Here is a 16,600-nt window from a genome sequence, read left to right as displayed (position 1 = left end):
ACACACAGATGGTCTATTGTTATTGTTAATGAAACGTGCTAGACATAAAACAACATGCTGGGAAGAATGATGTTTATGTTTATTTAGCAGTATTAGAAATTTGATAATTCATTGATAGGTTACACAACCCACTCTGAGTTCATATTTTTGTTGTAGGAGAGAAAACTACCTGAAGTGAAAACCAGATGTGAACCTCAGGAAAAACCAAACAAATGTTGCTTTTCCTCCTCACCTTCCTTTTCCATTTTCCACTTCCAGCTCCAGCACTGTCTGGAGACGCTGGCACTGCAATGATGTGAACTGAACTGAAACTCTGCATAGACCCAAAGGAGGTATTTGTCCAGCTGATGGCTGGATGGTGAAGGTGGATACCTGGGAGAGGAGAGAGGGAACAGAGATTTGTTTTTGACATGCGTAAAGCAAGGGTAAAATGTTGAAGCCACACAATCTAATTAGGGCTTCCCAAGTGTCTGATTTTTCCTCAGATGTGTCCTTTCTCTCTGCCCCTCGAGTCCAACCTGGGTTGATGTCAGGAAGCAGCAGAGTGCCAGCTTTGTGAAAGCCTGGCTACACAAGGAGGCAGGGCTTTGCTCCTGAGAGGAGGCCACTCAGAGCCAAGGGCACAGCAGGGACAGCTGTGCACGGACTGACAGGGAATGTGAAGGAGAAGCCATCAGCCTCAGCAACAGCACCTGCTCCCAGGCAGCAGCAAACTGCCACAAGTGGAAAAGGTTCTTGGACACAGTGGTAAGCAAAGGAGGGTTGGGAGAGTAGAAACAGAAAGAGCATCAGCAAGGAGTGGGGGTTCAGATTCCTGTCCAAGATGCTGATGTGAGTGTGTGGGAGAAGTGTTCAGCAGTCTCAGCTCTACTAAAGCCTTAAACTCTTACTTATATCAGCAGCAGCTGAACTCACTGTCATGCCGGAAATACTCCAAGTCTCTTTGGATCAGGCTGGCAGAGGATTTGTAATAAAGGGAAATAGAGAAAAAATTGTAAAGAAGCATTCAGTCTCAAAAGAACTCATCCATTTATGAAACTGTGCAGGACTAGTTTAATAAGAAGTCACAAAAATTACAACTTCTGATAGCTGGAATGAATAATACAACTCCTAATCAGAAGAAATAAAATAGCTAAGGAAGGAATACAGCCAGCTGTAGCAGTGACTTACCTCTTCATTCCTTTCAGCTAGAAAAACCTGGCTTTCTTGCATCTTCCACTGTGCTGGTACCTGAGAGAGATTTATAATCTCAAAGGTTCTTGACACAGTCTCACTCTGCTTAGTCAAACCAAACCGGAGTGATGGAACATCAATACAGAGAGATGGACCCTAGGACAGCAGGAAACAGACATCAGAATGGACACCTCTGGCAAAACTGCCTCATTAAGGAACATATATTATCTAGGATTAACATATGATTTCACTGAGAATATCTGAAAGCAAATGCACTGTGTAATGCAAAAAAATTCTGTGTGTCACACGAATATCAACATTGACTCAATTGTCACTACAGCAAAAAAACCTCCTGTTTGTAACTACCTAAGATTTCTCAAGCCATTGAGAGGGAAAAAAGCTTTATTTGGACAATGGCCAGGCCACACTGCTCATCCTCCTACAAGACTGAACTGTTCCTTACCTTAAAAGCAGCCTCAACATGCAGCACAACTGGCTCTTGACACGGCTCAACGTGACACTGCAGGTTACGGCTGACGAGCCCAGGTTTGCTTCCAGAAATTGCCAGTACAAATTCACAGCATTTATTCACATCTAGAAGAGAAAATATCAGGCTCCTGTCTCACATTTTTGTAAGAAACCACCTGCTTCAAGCATGTTATTGAAGCTTCTGGAATCAAATTAAGTCTCCTGCTGGCTCCAGAGGGTTGGAGATTGGGTAATTTTTCATTATAGTGCTCAGTGACTATAGTGTGACTGTCATAAATTGATATAATCAATTACTGTCATGTCTTCCATTAATTACTGCTTGCAAATCACAAAAACTTTACCTATGACACCAGTACGAGGTTCAACTTCCATGATCTCACAGGCTGTGATTTTCTCCCATGTGTACTTGATCAATGTTTTGCTGTTGTTCCACAGCTGAAATGATTAAAATCAATGAGACAATTAATGCACTTTAAGGTTTCAGAGCAACAAGTCAATTTGCTGAGAGCACTGATACACTGCAAACTAGGGTTTGTGAGTCATCATTTAACAGTGTCTCCTTCACATGGGTGAAAGTGTTCCCATAAACCCGAAGAAAATCCATTAACAATTCATTCCAAGAACATTCTATTTGAGACTCTTAAACTTTTCCCCCATTTTTCAAAAATGTAACAGAATTTCCAAACATAAACTGAAAACCTTTTGAGTGCAGCCTTTTTTTTTTTTTTTTTTTTTTTTTTTTTTTTTTTTTTTGCCAAAGGCTCTGTTTGTGAGGGAGATGCAAGCTCTTGAAATGTTTGGTCTGCTCTTCAGATCTAGTCAAAATATTATTTCTTAATTACAGCAAATCACTTTGTTCTCTGAAGCACAATTATCTCTAAGCACAGTTCAAATTCTTATCTTTGTAAGACTAAAAAAAATAAAATTCAAAACTGTAAAGGATGTTATTATATCATCAGTAAGTGGCTTAATGACCTCTATCACATGTGTAGCTATACTGGATTACTGGGAAGTATGAAATGGCTGCTTTAAATTGAAAAAAATAAGTTCTAGGAAAAGAAATCAAAAAACCCAAATGCTTATTAGCAGGATCTCTAAGAAAAAAATGTAAAAATCATTAACTGGGCATTGTCTTCCTGTCTGGCTCTTGCTAACAGGCCTGTTTCTCCCAAGTGAGTCTAAGATCAAAGGATCCTGAGCTGCAGTGAAGGGGATGCTGTGTGAGGGGACAATTGCAGCAGCATTCTGCCCTAGAATGGACAAAGAAATTACCAGAACCTGCAGGAAAGAATAACATCTGGTAAGCTGCAGGATTATGTGATTTTTGTAGCTCTTCTGTGCTTCCTGTAGTTCTTTGCATGAACAGTGCCTCAGTTATGAACTAATTTAATCATCCCCTGACTATTCCTTCCAGCTGGAAAACTTTTACACTACAGGAGTGACAAAGTGATAAGCAACAGGTTATCCCAGAAAAATTGAGAAGGGTCAAACTCTGTGGTATCAAGCTGGAGAGATGAAAAAAGAACAAAGGTTCCTGCCTGGAGTGTAGGGCTGAGCAGGCTGGAGAGGGCATTTCAGTGCAGACCCTCCTGCAGTCATGGCCTCCTTTAAAAACATTTCAGGAAAAACTAAAATAACACTGACTGTCTGATATCTTCTAACAACACCTATGACATCTAGTGACACAAACCACATGATGACAGTGAAGTCAAAAGCACACAAACCTTAAATGTTTTCTTGACATTTACACCAATGAAATTTTCTCCAGGGATAATAATGGCATATGGTTCCAGAAGAAGATAAAATGGTTCTGTTGAGCCTTTAACTTCTATTTCCAGCGCTACTACATCCTTTACTCTGCATTCTGGATTGTTTTGAAGCATCTCCTCTTTGAATAAACTTTGGGAGGAAATATGATAGAATCATTAAATATGTTAAACCAGTGTTAAATTGGATCCCGTCTTTTAATTGCCAGATCAGAACTGATAACAATTGAAAGTTTCTCAAGTACAGACTGTCTATGGGCAATTAGCTCAGCCAATTAAAAACTTCATTATACTTTAAGGTGTTCTTGTTGTCCCAGTCTGTCCATGAACAAGTATGCAAGTCACATACTGCTATGATAAAGAGTAATAACAGGAAACCTTGGGAAAATAAGCAGACAAAATGACAGTGTTATCTTTTTCAAAGAGAAGAAAACTAGGGCCAGGCATGTGTCTGGGCATGGGGGGAGGACATCAGAGATGCTCTTTGTACCACAACTATTTGTGCAGATAATATTCTTTATACTTGCCAATCTATCATCACCAGAAAGAAGAAAAATCCCAGTAACTCAATGTAATAGCACAGATAAATTGTGGCAACATATTTTACTGGGAAATGTTCCTCAGCTTACCAAGGTGACTGTGGGATGTCCCTGAGTACCATCTGAATCACACTGTGATAACTCTTCAGCTGCACAGATGAAGCAGAAAAAGATTTTAGTGTCAAGTAATCATTTATGTTGAAGATCAAAAAAAGATGGGAAAGTGGTTTATATGTAAAGGATAAATGATCATCATCAGAGTACTAAGCTCTGATAAACAATATTGAAACTCTGGAGTTACTAAAAGAAAACATGCTTGACTGCAAAACATTAAGCCAGATTCTGATCTCATGGTGTATGGTTCCAAGAAAAATACTCATTTTTGACATGCCTGTTATTATTTCCCCTGTATATTGCATACTATACACAAGCATCTGCAAAGGCTCCCCAAATTAAGCTCAGTACTGCTGTACTAATTGAGAAGTTTCTTCTTACTGCTCCAGAGTATTCAGCTTAATTGACCATCAATCTGATCTTGAGTAAGAAACATGACTTTTCCATCATGGGAAGAGAATGTGTTCTGTATTCTAATGGAGAGGGAGAAAAAGAAACACAAGAAACAGGCCTCAAATCTGAAGGGCAAAGCAAAAGCTTCATTTGTTTGTAGACAGATACTAATTTTGATGTATATTTTAATTCAATATATATTCTATGATTTAATTATTTTCAAAAAGCCAGGTAGTTTCTCTTCCACACATATTTAAGGTATTTCTTATGTCTATCAATCAACACAGCATGGGACATTCCCACTCTTGGGCTTTCTTTGGATCAGGTTTCTCTAAATACAGTGAGCTCATGCTCCTTATTTACAGGGACAGGGGAGCAGAAACTGAGAGAACAGCCCCCTGGAACAACTGCATTCCAACATCCTTGCACCCCTCTTTACCCACAGCTGCACACAGCATTTCCCTGCCAAAGGCTCCTACTATCCCCTTAATTCACCACTCAGCTGTTCATAGGACCCGTTTCAGGCCAAAAAAACTACAGCTGGAAACAGTTTAAATAATCAGTGTTTGTTAACCGACTTATTTAGGCTGGAGAAGGTACAAGGCACATCCCTCAAGGAGGGGGGAAGGGTCAGGAGCTGGTGGAGGAGCTGATAGAGGGCTGAGGGTGGCAACTTCACCAGCCAGCACAGCTGCAGCCTAAGGATGTGTCCACAATTTCAAAACTGTAAAATTAACTGCGTCCAGTCAGTCCTCAAAATTACATGAGATCAGAAACTGTCTCACATTTTGCAGTCAAAACATGTTTTCTTTCAGTAACTTTCTACATTTTGAGCACTGTTTATCAGAGCATAGTACCAGCTAATTAAATTTAATTTAGAAAAGTTGCACAGCAAGGATTTTATGACTTGAATAAAAATACACAGCTGGAGTTTGTAGATAGGAAGGAATCACAAGCCATACCTCCTGTGGAGTGTAAGTGAGAATAAAATCATGAGCTGCACAGGGAAGCAAAACTCCCTGCTCAGGATTTAGGGAAAAGGCTGACTCTGGGTCTTGACTGTATTTGACCTCTGTAAAGTCTGCAGTTTCTTCTGGTATTAATAGTTTCAGATTAGGCTTTGTTATCTGCCAGAAGAAGGGAAGTTCTACATGGCTGCAAAGAAGTCAATAAACAACAGAAAAGCTATGATTAAAAAAATCAGATATTTTTGAGTAAAATATACTAAGAAAATGTTCAGATCCTTTTTCCAGGTAGGAAATTCCTCTCTTTACAGATTACAGGGGTTTAACTTACCAGTTTTTGTGAGCCACAAAGCTGCTGAGGCAGCATAGAGTCAGAGTATATAAATTATACAAAGAATATGCTAATATGTGAAAGTAAATTCTATAAACGTGTGAGATATCTTAACACTTTCTTGCCTTATTTGAACTTGTCATGTAATCCAGCTTTTAGAAACTCTACAATTCTTCTTTCAAAGATCTGGGATGAACAGGACCTTTCCTGCTGACACCAGTACATTTGCCTTGGATCACTGCTGATGACCTACATCACATTCTGAATTTAATCCAAATGCAAGATGTGGTCTTTTAACATGTCAACAAACACAATAGCTCCAGATAAAATTATAGCCATGGCTCTGCCCCACTCTCTGCAATCCAGAAAAGGTTGCTTAACTAGGTTGTTTCAGCAGAAGTGTGTTCCATGGAATGTCTTCATGGGTTTGAGAAACTTGCTCACACTGACCTCAAAAATTCTGCCTTAGTAAGGCAGAGGAAAGACACTGGAATTTGAAAGTATCACTGATAAAACTGGACATTTACAATTTCTTGTATCACTTTCTGTAGCAGAAAGAAGGTTTCTTCTTCCTGCTTCTGTGGAGTTTACTCTCAGCCTGGCCAGCTTTGTTTTATACAACTGCAGACACCAGATGTGTGGGGAGTGCTGTGGTGAAATGTGGAAATTGGCACAGTCACATCCTTTGTCAGTTTACAATATCCAGTTCACCAATCACACTTTCTTTACCCAAACATCAGCCTGTTCTGGCATTATGCATCTGTGATTTCCAGGCCACAAAATAAACTGCCAGATAGTCACTGCTTGCAAACAGCAATTTACATTAATGGTCCTAAACCCAGCACTGACCTTCTCACTGCTTTGATGGTCTTCAGCCTTTATCTGCTGCAATCATACATGAGTGCATTTCTGTTAGTCTGACTGATTCTGAGCAAAATCAGGATGCCACTATGTTCAGTATAGTATAATTGTTTCTAAGGACACATTTGTTGACTTCAAATTGAATGCATATTTAAATCTTTAAGGACTGAATAGTAGCAACCATGTGAGAGTTTTAATGGGAGTTAATTACACTGGGCTCCCATTTTGATCCAGTGGAGTGCAGGGTGTATTATGACTTTTCTAGGGAGATGTCTACAGTCAGAATTTTATCTTTGGAAGCATCTATTCCCTGCACTGTGAAAGGAATGCTTATCTCAGTTGCAAATGTATATATAGCAGACATTTAAAGTCAGGTAAATCTTACCTGGGTCACCCTCTAAGTATTTCCTGCAACCATGTATATTTATGAATTTTTTGTAGATTTACCTCTATTGAAGCAAACATCTTGACCTTGACTAACGGTTGCCATAATGCTTGAACAATGTACAACATTCCTTGAACCTTAATTACCAAACAATAAGGAGCAAAAAGAAGCAAAGATTCTGCAAAGAGTTTATCAAAGGCACAAGGGTTTCTCCAGCTTGAGAGAGCAGAGTTTGACAAATGATGCCCACATCAGGATGCCCACATTGCAGAGCATTACTCTAACAGCAAATACATACGTGGAGTTCTTTATAAGCAGCCTCTTCTCCTTGGAGGTGTGTGGGTTTTGGGGCTCGAATCGTATGAGGTGCTGTGCTGTTGCATCAGTGACTTCACCCAGCTGAGCTTTGCTTTCTCCACCCGTGACAAATAAAAGCTCCAGAGCAACCAACTCTCCAATTCCTAATAATTAAATAATTAGGTATTGCTGTTTACCATCTGACTATTAACATAGTTCACATTGTCAATGGCAAATGTCATTAATGGCCATTATTGATTATATCTGGCATTTCCTCAATTTTCAGAACTCCAATGTATTAATTGTCCAATCTTTTCCTGATATTTTTATCAACATATATTAACAGAGACCTTCTGTTCATGAATTTCACACCTAGGGACTTCAGGGCCACAGCCTCAGCTCACTTACATCAGCATGGTTTCACTGAAGTGAGCAGGGTGTTTACGGTGATTGACAATGTGGCTTGCAGATGTTTTTGTGCAATATATTAAAATTAAAATAAGCAGCAAATGAAGTATTAAAAAAATCCAAAGTAAATACATGTGACAAAGTGATTTAATAAATGACAAACCAAGCCTCATGATACAGCACTCACAGTTACATTACAGTATAAGTACCAACATTTACAAGAATTTGAACTGGTTTCATTAGCTAATCCAAAGACTGCCTACCTCTCTCTCAACATCCTCACCTAAGATGTGCCCCAAATGTGGTTTATTTCCGCCCTGTTACCCCTCATGTTTCATAGTTTGTCGAGTTATCTTATTGACAGAAAAGTAAAAGAGATGAGTTGCACTTGCCTACTTGTTTTCTCTTTTATGACTTGGTGACATTTTACATTTGGATTTTTGCCTACCCAAGGTTAGGAGTTCAATGTTTTCTGAACCCAGTGTATTCCTTTCACTGGGAAGGAGCAGTAATAACAATACAAAAAAACCCCAAAACCCAAAAACAACAAAAAACCAAAACAACCAAAAAAACCCAGCAGGGGACACAGTATTTGCTTAATTCAATGACATAAAATGTTACCATCACTTCATCCCAACAATCACCACTCACATTATCTGAGTATCTACAGAATTAAAAAGGTGCTAGAAACAAACCTATGACTGTAACATAATTGATTGGATAATTATCACACAAAATGGTGAATGTTTCCTGTGAGGCTTCTGGTAAAGAAGGGAAAAACACTACCTGAAAGAGAGAAGGGAAATAGCAAGGTCTGTAACTGATTTCTCTCCCCTAAGAAACACACTTCACTTTGCAAATATTTCCTGAAAGACAGTTTTAGTGATTAGTAATTAAAAATAACACTTGCAAGAAACAGAGTCATTTTTTGCTGACATAAACCCAAACTTGCAAGGTCCAGCCAGATCATCTAAAATGATCTTACTTGTTAATTTATTTGGTGAAGTAAAAAACCTTTCTACAGCAGTTGTTACCAACCTCTACTGTTGCATTCTGCCCTGGAGCTAGCTCCAAAACAGCTGGCTGGATCCCAAAAGGATCCTGCATCACAAAATCAGCAGTGGCAGCCACCTAAGGTATTAAAACAAAAAAAAAAAGAAAAAATAATAATAAATTAAATTGATCACGTTGCTGTGTTTAAAACACAGATTTACCTGAAACAGGCAGTATAGTGTAACATCACTGTTTTACCTCTTACCATACAATTTTTTCACACATCTCAAAAGAGTGTGATTCATAAATATGGCTTAATTAAAAAAAAAGCTCCCTGCTTTATAATGACCTTGGTGAAAGCAGGAGGGAAAGTGCAGTCTCTGCAGATAAATCACAGTGTCAGAAGCCCAAATATTCATGTTCACAGCCTGATAGAGGGGCTCTGTTTCTCCCTGCTCCAACTCACTTTGAGATGGAACTGTGAAGTCCCTGGAGGGACAACCTGGTCCATCTGCTCTTTCTCCAGCACCAAAAATTCCAGTCTGCCTGTCCCATTTTATCTCCTTTGTCCATCCCACTTAGGCCCTGGTTTGTGATGGGGAGCTACAGACAGAGCAGGACTGGACTGGATTGCTCTGTTTACAGGTGCACCAAGGTCAGTGAGGGATTTTTTGTTGAGGAGGGAAAGGAAATTACCTCAAGCAATGCTAGAACTGATGGCATTTCTATCTGCTACAAGGGCAAGGTTAAAATTTGGCCAGTTTTCCTTTCCCTCATCTATGCCTCAGTTTACCTCTCCCCTGAGCAAGACAACCACTTCCACAGGAAAACCAGAGCACAAGATGAATAAACAGCCATCCAGAGAGACTGAAGTTCAGGATAAAGGTGAATTCCTGAAGGAATGGCACAATGCAGATGTCTCCAGCAAGCCTTATGGCTTCTGTGCTAATACACCAAGGCCTTCACACCAGGGCACCTACACCATGCTGGGTCCAGTATTTCCCTCCTAATCACTCACCCTGGAATCAGGAGTGGGCCAGGCTTTCTCTGGCATTATAGAGAACTTCCCAGTCCTAACTCCCTCATTTCTGCACAAAAGTGCTGTTGTTTTTATTCCTCCAACAAGGCAGAAACCACAGTCTATAATGTCAGGCACTGCAAGGAGTAACACAGAAAATCAGACTCTAGAGACAGCAAAGGCTGCTGATTAAATAACTCTTTACAGACATTACTGCATGACAACATGCCAGGTTTTGCAATCCTAAACCCCCTCAAATTCTTTCCATTTCAAAGTTGGACAGTGTGAGATGTACATTTCTACATTCATCTTGCATTTTAATGATGTAAGATGATCCTTCCTCCTCAAAGATTACTGAATGATAAAAAGATGATTTTTTTTAGAAAAGCTCTGCATAACAGGAAAGGTGAATTTACAAAAAAAAATCAAAGCAAATCTTTGCAAAAGTAATCCTGTTTGCTAGAGTTGAGGTTAGATATCTGAGAGGTGCAGGTGTACCATATCCATATGTAATTAATTTCACATTCCATGAACATTAATTAATAGCATCAAATAGTTATAATTAAATAATAATACCATAATATTTAGAATTAGTAATTACAATTAGGAGTTCAGGAATCAATAAAACACAAACCTAGAAAAGTGGCCCTTACTCACTTCTCTAATATGGTGAAAAAAAAGAGCCTAAGATGGCAAGAACAAATAATTGAGGAAAAATCCAACAGGATTACATTTTAATAACTAATAAATCTATGATAAGTGAAAATGAGATAGATATCAAAATGCAGAAACTGCACTGCCAATTTTTTCCACATTTGTTTTGTGACACAAACTTGAAGACAGTCAAACAAGAAATCCCAAGTCTGTTTAACTTTAGAGAAATTTACTATTTGGACACTACTGACATGTTAATACTGGAAGTGATACTTTAGCTTGGATTGGGATGACAAAAGGTTCTGATACTTGACTCTTCACTAATATATAATCTTCATACTCTCCCAGATATTCAGGAATAAACCGGACTGTATACTGGCATGCCATCCCAGGAGCAATCATTCCTCCCTTTCCTGGATATTTTCCTTTGGGGGAAAAATAAAAACAAACAAACAAAAAAAAGGCAGAAAATGAAAAAAAAAATTAAATCCTCCCCAAATTGGCAGTAGTATTTATGATCATGTCCTCCTCTGGAAAAGAGCCTGTAAACTCCCCCCATTTATTGCCTAAGTCCAGCTGATAAGAAGAGAAGAGCACAAGAGGCCTGGCAGTGCAAGCTGGGAATGTGAACATGTTCCAGGGAGCTCAAAAATTGCTTTGTCTGAAATATATTTCTCCTAAACACACAAAACAGTAAGGAGAAACTTAGAGACATTACCCAGTTTTGCTTTACCTCAAGACAAAAGGGCTTCCATGGAGGTATCTAACTTGTTCTAAATATTCCTCCAGTTCCTGGGGTATCACAATCTCCTTAGGCAATTTATCTCAGTGCCTAGCTATCCTATCATAGGAAAGATAGTTTTCTTAACTTTCCTTTAACCTATCCCTCTTTGTTGCAGTCATTTATTGTTATTGCTATTTCTTGCCCTCTCCTCCTAATTTTTTCAGTGGAAACTACATCTGTTCCTAGAAGAATTTTGGATAAGACTCGATCTAGGTATTCCATGGACACATTTCAATCTAACATCACTTTAATTTAGTCTTCTTGAATTCCTCATTCGACCATTTAAATCTGATAATGAGCTGCATGTGAATGGCCCTAAGTCAGCTTTCAGTTCCCAAAGAACTGAACACTGTGGGTAACAGAACATCACTGGAAAATGTTTTTTAGAGCAGGTGAATTAGATTTTTTAATGTATTAACATTTTAAAGCCAGAAGAAGAATCCTTACCTGGGCAAATGAAAAACACTGTAGCAGAGGGGGGGATGAGTCTTATGTGTTGAGCTGTTGAAGTGATGTTCCGTAGCTCTACAGTCATCTTCATTTAAAAAGAAAATAAAATGTTCCATTGTATTTATCATCACTCAGGAAAAGATTTGCAATTCCCTGATACTATTGCAACTGCTAGGAGTAACTACTTCATCATCACAACCAACCCCAAAATCCCAGTTTATTCAATAGAATATTCAACTGAACCAGACAGTATCAAAACAAAGCAGAGACTGAGAAGAGCCCATTTAGTCTTCACTGGTTTGTGTGTCAGTGGCAGGTGGGAAGGAGTATCTTCAAGGAAGTTAAAGGTTCATAAATTCAATATACAGAAGAAACTCAGACTTTTGTTAAAATTCAGGAAGGCTAAAGATTGGGTGAAATATGTAGATCATGATAGGACATAATTCTTCAGGAAGGCAGAATTAACTCTCCACAAAGAAACTTCTCACCTCATAAACCTGCCCAGCTTTATCATACAAAAACAGGACAGAAGGTGGATTGGCAAAAAATACAGGAACAAATGAGGTATCACTGAAAGATTAAAAAAAAAGGAAACATTCTCTTACTGCCTGGTTCTCTAAATACTGATAAAATGAGAAATTGCAAAATGTCTCCTTTGGCAAAACCAAAATATCATACAGACATACTTTATTATTAGGAGACTATATAAGAAATTTAGCTCAAAACATCTCTGGGTAAATCCACAGCAACTCTGTAGTGGAGCTCTGTGTGCTCCAGCTCAGAATCCAGAAACTACACACCCTTTAGTGTCTTCTGCTTTTCTTCTGGCTATGATTTCTTCCACTTTTTCTTGAGAAATTACAAGAGATTTGCCTCCATGCAGAGTATTTGGTGGGAAAAAGCGTGGGTTCTTCAAGTAATTCTGTCTTTTCTCAAGTTTGGAGAGGTACTCACTTAATTCCTCTGCTTTCCAGGACTCTTTCCTGACGTGTTTCTGTGAGGCTTTCATTTTCTTTGAAAAATAAGAGTGCACAGTGTAACATTAAACACAGTGATTTTGAGGATGAGGAAAAAGGGAGTTGCACATGTGTAATTAAAGCTACACAGCAATGAAAACTGATGTGGAAAATACAGTATTTCTCCTTTTTTAACAGAGTAAATATAATAAGTACTGGAGTCAAATCAACAATGGGTTGAAATTCACCTTTTATTGCAGAACCAGAACCAGCAACAGGCCTTACAGATCAGACAAAAATTAACTTGTAAAATGTACCTTACTTATGGTTTTAGCCTCGAGGCTGGAGTCTGGAGTTGAGGACAGACTTGAAGACACACTTTTCACACTGTCAGTTAAGGAGATAATCTCATCCAGTGAAAAAGCACGTTGTTTATGTGTCCCTTTCAGGTATCCAGGTTCTGATTCTCCTGCAATTCAAAGAAAAAATTAATTCTGTAAGAGGAAAATATGAATGATAAGTATTTAGTCTAAGCATAGGTGTATGAGTTTATTTTAAGGCTTGTTGCTGGCAAAATTCCTCTACAATTTAATGTACATTTAGAACTTACTTTGTACAAACAAAGCCTAGTACTTTAATAAGAATGCTTTTAGAAGCACTGATTAAACAGCCTGTATACATTTATATTACTCCCAGAAAGATATGTTAACCTTGTAAGGAATATGAGATTTTTCACTTTGTTTGGAATTACAATGAGAAAAAACCCCAAAACACACATATTGAAATTTGTGACTAAGTTTATTACTCTGAAATGTTAGTTTTGACTTGACTGAAAGAAAATCATTCTAATGATTCTAAAACCTTTCATCTCACATAAATAAAAGAAGTAAAGAAGTCTTGACACTGTACCTTACTGAACCTCATGTGCAAATAAAACTAATATATTTCCAAAACTGGAAAACCCTAAATAAAGAATAAAGTTTTATTTCACTGAAAATAGTTTTTGCTTTAATGTAATTGCTTCTCTTCTCTATACACAAGATGTAGTTGCTAATGAAACTGGATATAGAACACTCACTAGTACAGTTTTTGTGTCAGATGGAGAAAACTGAAAAGAAATGTGCGACAACAATTAAATATCATATTTAAGAACATATAAACTCAGTAGTTTTGAATTTATCACTTCTACTTTGAGAATATGCCCTTAGTGGAATCTTATGCTTAAAATACTGGAGTCCCTTCTGTTTTGGCAGAAAACTATAAAAATACACTCAGATCTGCTACATCTTCCAATACTTCAATTATAGAATGTTCTAAAAAGTCCAAATTACTTTCTGCTTCAAAACTTACTTTTTGGTGCTTTAGCAAGAGGTAATTTTTCAGTGATGTAGTCCTCAGGACAGATTAAATTATTTTTTCTGAGAAGTTCAGTATCCACAATCCACCGAAAAGAGGATGCCACTGCAATAGTAAAGCAAACAAACAAAAAACAATAAAAAAAAGCAAAATAACAGCCCCTTAAAACACACAGTCTTGAGCAATCTAAAGTAATGTTGTTTTTACACCTCATCCCTGTCAGGTAATATGTTTTATAGAAAATAACAGTATATTGTATAAATTATTTTATACTTTATATTTTATAGAAAATAATCTGGTATTTTAATCCCAAGACTTGGACATGCATCTCCACAATTCTAAATTCACTTCAAACCCAGCTGAGCACCCACTGGAGAAATATTTAATCTGTTTGTTGCTGCCATATATCAAAGTCTGTATGCTTGTAGTATTTAGGTTGTAACCCCTCAATCCAAATTCAATACCTTGAACATGACCTGGTTGTTTAGTTTCTCAATGTTAAACAGATGTTGCTCCACTTGAACCTCTCCACAAGGTCTTTCAAAGTTGCTCTGTTGATGTAAGGCCGACCCCAAGCTGGTGCCCAGCTACCACGTGCATGTTCTGGGGAGCAACATTCTAGAATCCTCACCTGGTGGTAGCCCCAGTTTGTGGAAATCTTCCCCTGCATCAATCTTCATCTCATTTAGAACCCTTTCCTCTTCAGCTTTTGCAAGGGCCTGGGCCTGAATGATCTCCTCTTCTGCTTTGTCAGCTTCTGCCAGTCGGCTCTTACACTCAGCCAGAAGCTGCCACCACCATGGGTGAATAAAGAGAAATTTGAGCTGTTACAGACAGATGTTTTCTATTTGCCTTGGAGAGGTAAACACAGATATATTAGTAAAACATCACCGCTACTTTACAAGCATCAACTGGCCTGTTAAAACACTGTCATTCCACAGTGACACAGAACAGAAAACACCTGTGGCTCAAATCACCCAGCATCAGCCTCTACTTTCATACACTGACAACAGCTATTGGAGTGATGACAAGATAAGAAACCTGGGCCACTGATCAGTAGGTACAGGGAAAAGTTTTCAGCCAGTACAAAAGGCATGTAAAGGGCTACTGCTTTTACTGGTTGTACCCTGTGCATGAAAAGCCAACTAGAGATAACAGTATCCACATGAAGGATCATGTGAATATTAACTTCTTTGAAAAGTTCTGTGGGAAAGTATACTCTAGTAAATTTCCATTAAAATGTCAATTGTAGGATCAAGACATGCCTTTAAATTTTATTTTACAGAAGATCCAAGTGGCAACTAAAGAGCTCCAAACTGACTTGGTTTGGACTTGTACCTTCTCTAGCTCAACTGTATAACTGTCTTGATAAACACTGTCTTCTTCCTGAGACTTAATCCAATTTGCTGCCATGTCCAGCTCAAAAACATCTCCAGTGTACAGGTCCTTAAAGGCAGTAGCCAGCACATGGGAGATGTCCTGGGGAAAGAAAATGAGAATGTTTAGAGCTTAAAGCAAGAGATAAGATGAGAAGATGCAAAGAGCTATAATTATCAAATGGGGAAAAGTACCTGGAAAGGAGATATGTGTGCACATGAGCACAGAGGTGTGGATATCTGTGTGTGTGTGTGCTTTGGGACAGTGTGTCTATGCTGCCTGTGTAGGTGATGGTGATGGACACAGTTCTGTGTGTGCAATTGTGTGTGATGGTTTGTGCAGGGTTGGGGCTGTGTGCATGGGGCGAGTGTGTGGGAGGGAGATATGAGCCCTGTACAGGGGATGTGTGTGTGTGTCAGTCCTTGTGCGGGGCATGTGTTTGTGCCCCAGGGTGTGTGCAGGGGTGTGTGAGGCTTTTTGCATGGGGATTTGTGTGTGCAGGGTTCTGTGTGTCTGAGGCTGTTTGCAGGGCGATCTCTGTAGTGGTGTGGGACTTCTGGGGACCGTGCTAGATCTCTATGTTCAGGGATATGAGAGGCTGTTTGCAGCGGGGTCTGTGTGAGGCTGTGGGTGTGTGTTTGTGAGGCTGTTCATGGTGCACTCTGTGTGTGTGATACTGTTTACAGGGTGGTCTCTGTGTGCACGGATATGTGGGCCTGAGGCTGTTTGCAGTGAGGGTCTCTGTATGTGAAGCTGATTGCAGGGGGTCTCTGTGTGCAGCGCTCTGTGAATGTGTGTGTCTGCCTGTCCCAAGGATAAGTGCAGGTCTCTGGTAAGTGAGGCTGCTTTCACAGTCTGCGTTCAGGGCTGTGGTGGTGCTGGGGACTACGCTATGTGTGTCCGTGCTGCCCAGCCCCGCTGCATTACCTGGGAGTCGGGGCCGGGGCTCCTTTCCGCCATGTCCCGCCCGGGGCTGGGCTCCTCTGGGCCGGGGCTCCCCTCAGCCATATCCACATCAGCGCTGGCATTCTCTGGGCCGGGGCTGGGGCTCCCCTCAGCCATATCCCGCCCGTCGCTGTGATCCGGCATGTCGATACTCGGGCTCTCCTCAGCCATGGCCGGCCCGGCCCCTCCTCAGCCTCCCGTTGCCGCCGTTGCCGAGTGACCGGGCGGGCGGGCACGGCAGGACCCGCCGGGGAAATGGCGGTGCCCCCGTTCCCTCTTCCCGCCGCCATCGCCCCTCAGAGCCCCGCCGGCGTTTTGGGGGGCTAAGAGCGGCACCCTGAGTGTC

At 39.8% G+C, this 16,600-nt stretch overlaps 1 protein-coding gene across 1 annotated transcript in view; it reads right to left on the bottom strand.

Moving 5' to 3' along the window:
- DLEC1 (DLEC1 cilia and flagella associated protein) overlaps positions 1-16,425 on the bottom strand; it is a gene marked incomplete at its 5' end in the record, with an annotated part of 33,173 nt that extends 16,748 nt beyond the window's left edge. Inside the window, 20 exons of the mRNA XM_083873344.1 lie at positions 233-372; positions 1,171-1,329; positions 1,637-1,767; positions 2,004-2,097; positions 3,387-3,561; positions 4,058-4,116; positions 5,437-5,629; positions 7,315-7,477; positions 8,417-8,503; positions 8,756-8,852; positions 9,733-9,869; positions 10,638-10,811; positions 11,618-11,705; positions 12,109-12,190; positions 12,421-12,632; positions 12,894-13,045; positions 13,927-14,037; positions 14,564-14,720; positions 15,271-15,411; positions 16,237-16,425. Coding sequence (XP_083729470.1) covers positions 233-372; positions 1,171-1,329; positions 1,637-1,767; positions 2,004-2,097; positions 3,387-3,561; positions 4,058-4,116; positions 5,437-5,629; positions 7,315-7,477; positions 8,417-8,503; positions 8,756-8,852; positions 9,733-9,869; positions 10,638-10,811; positions 11,618-11,705; positions 12,109-12,190; positions 12,421-12,632; positions 12,894-13,045; positions 13,927-14,037; positions 14,564-14,720; positions 15,271-15,411; positions 16,237-16,425 — 2,741 coding nt within the window. The remainder of the gene's footprint in view (positions 1-232; positions 373-1,170; positions 1,330-1,636; positions 1,768-2,003; positions 2,098-3,386; positions 3,562-4,057; positions 4,117-5,436; positions 5,630-7,314; positions 7,478-8,416; positions 8,504-8,755; positions 8,853-9,732; positions 9,870-10,637; positions 10,812-11,617; positions 11,706-12,108; positions 12,191-12,420; positions 12,633-12,893; positions 13,046-13,926; positions 14,038-14,563; positions 14,721-15,270; positions 15,412-16,236) is intronic.
- Between the last annotated feature and the right edge of the window lie 175 nt (positions 16,426-16,600).

This window comes from Zosterops lateralis (assembly GCF_965231275.1).
Source record: "Zosterops lateralis genome assembly, chromosome: 1".
NCBI classification, from domain to species: Eukaryota; Metazoa; Chordata; class Aves; order Passeriformes; family Zosteropidae; genus Zosterops; species Zosterops lateralis.
This window is presented reverse-complemented; position numbering and strand designations above follow the sequence as displayed.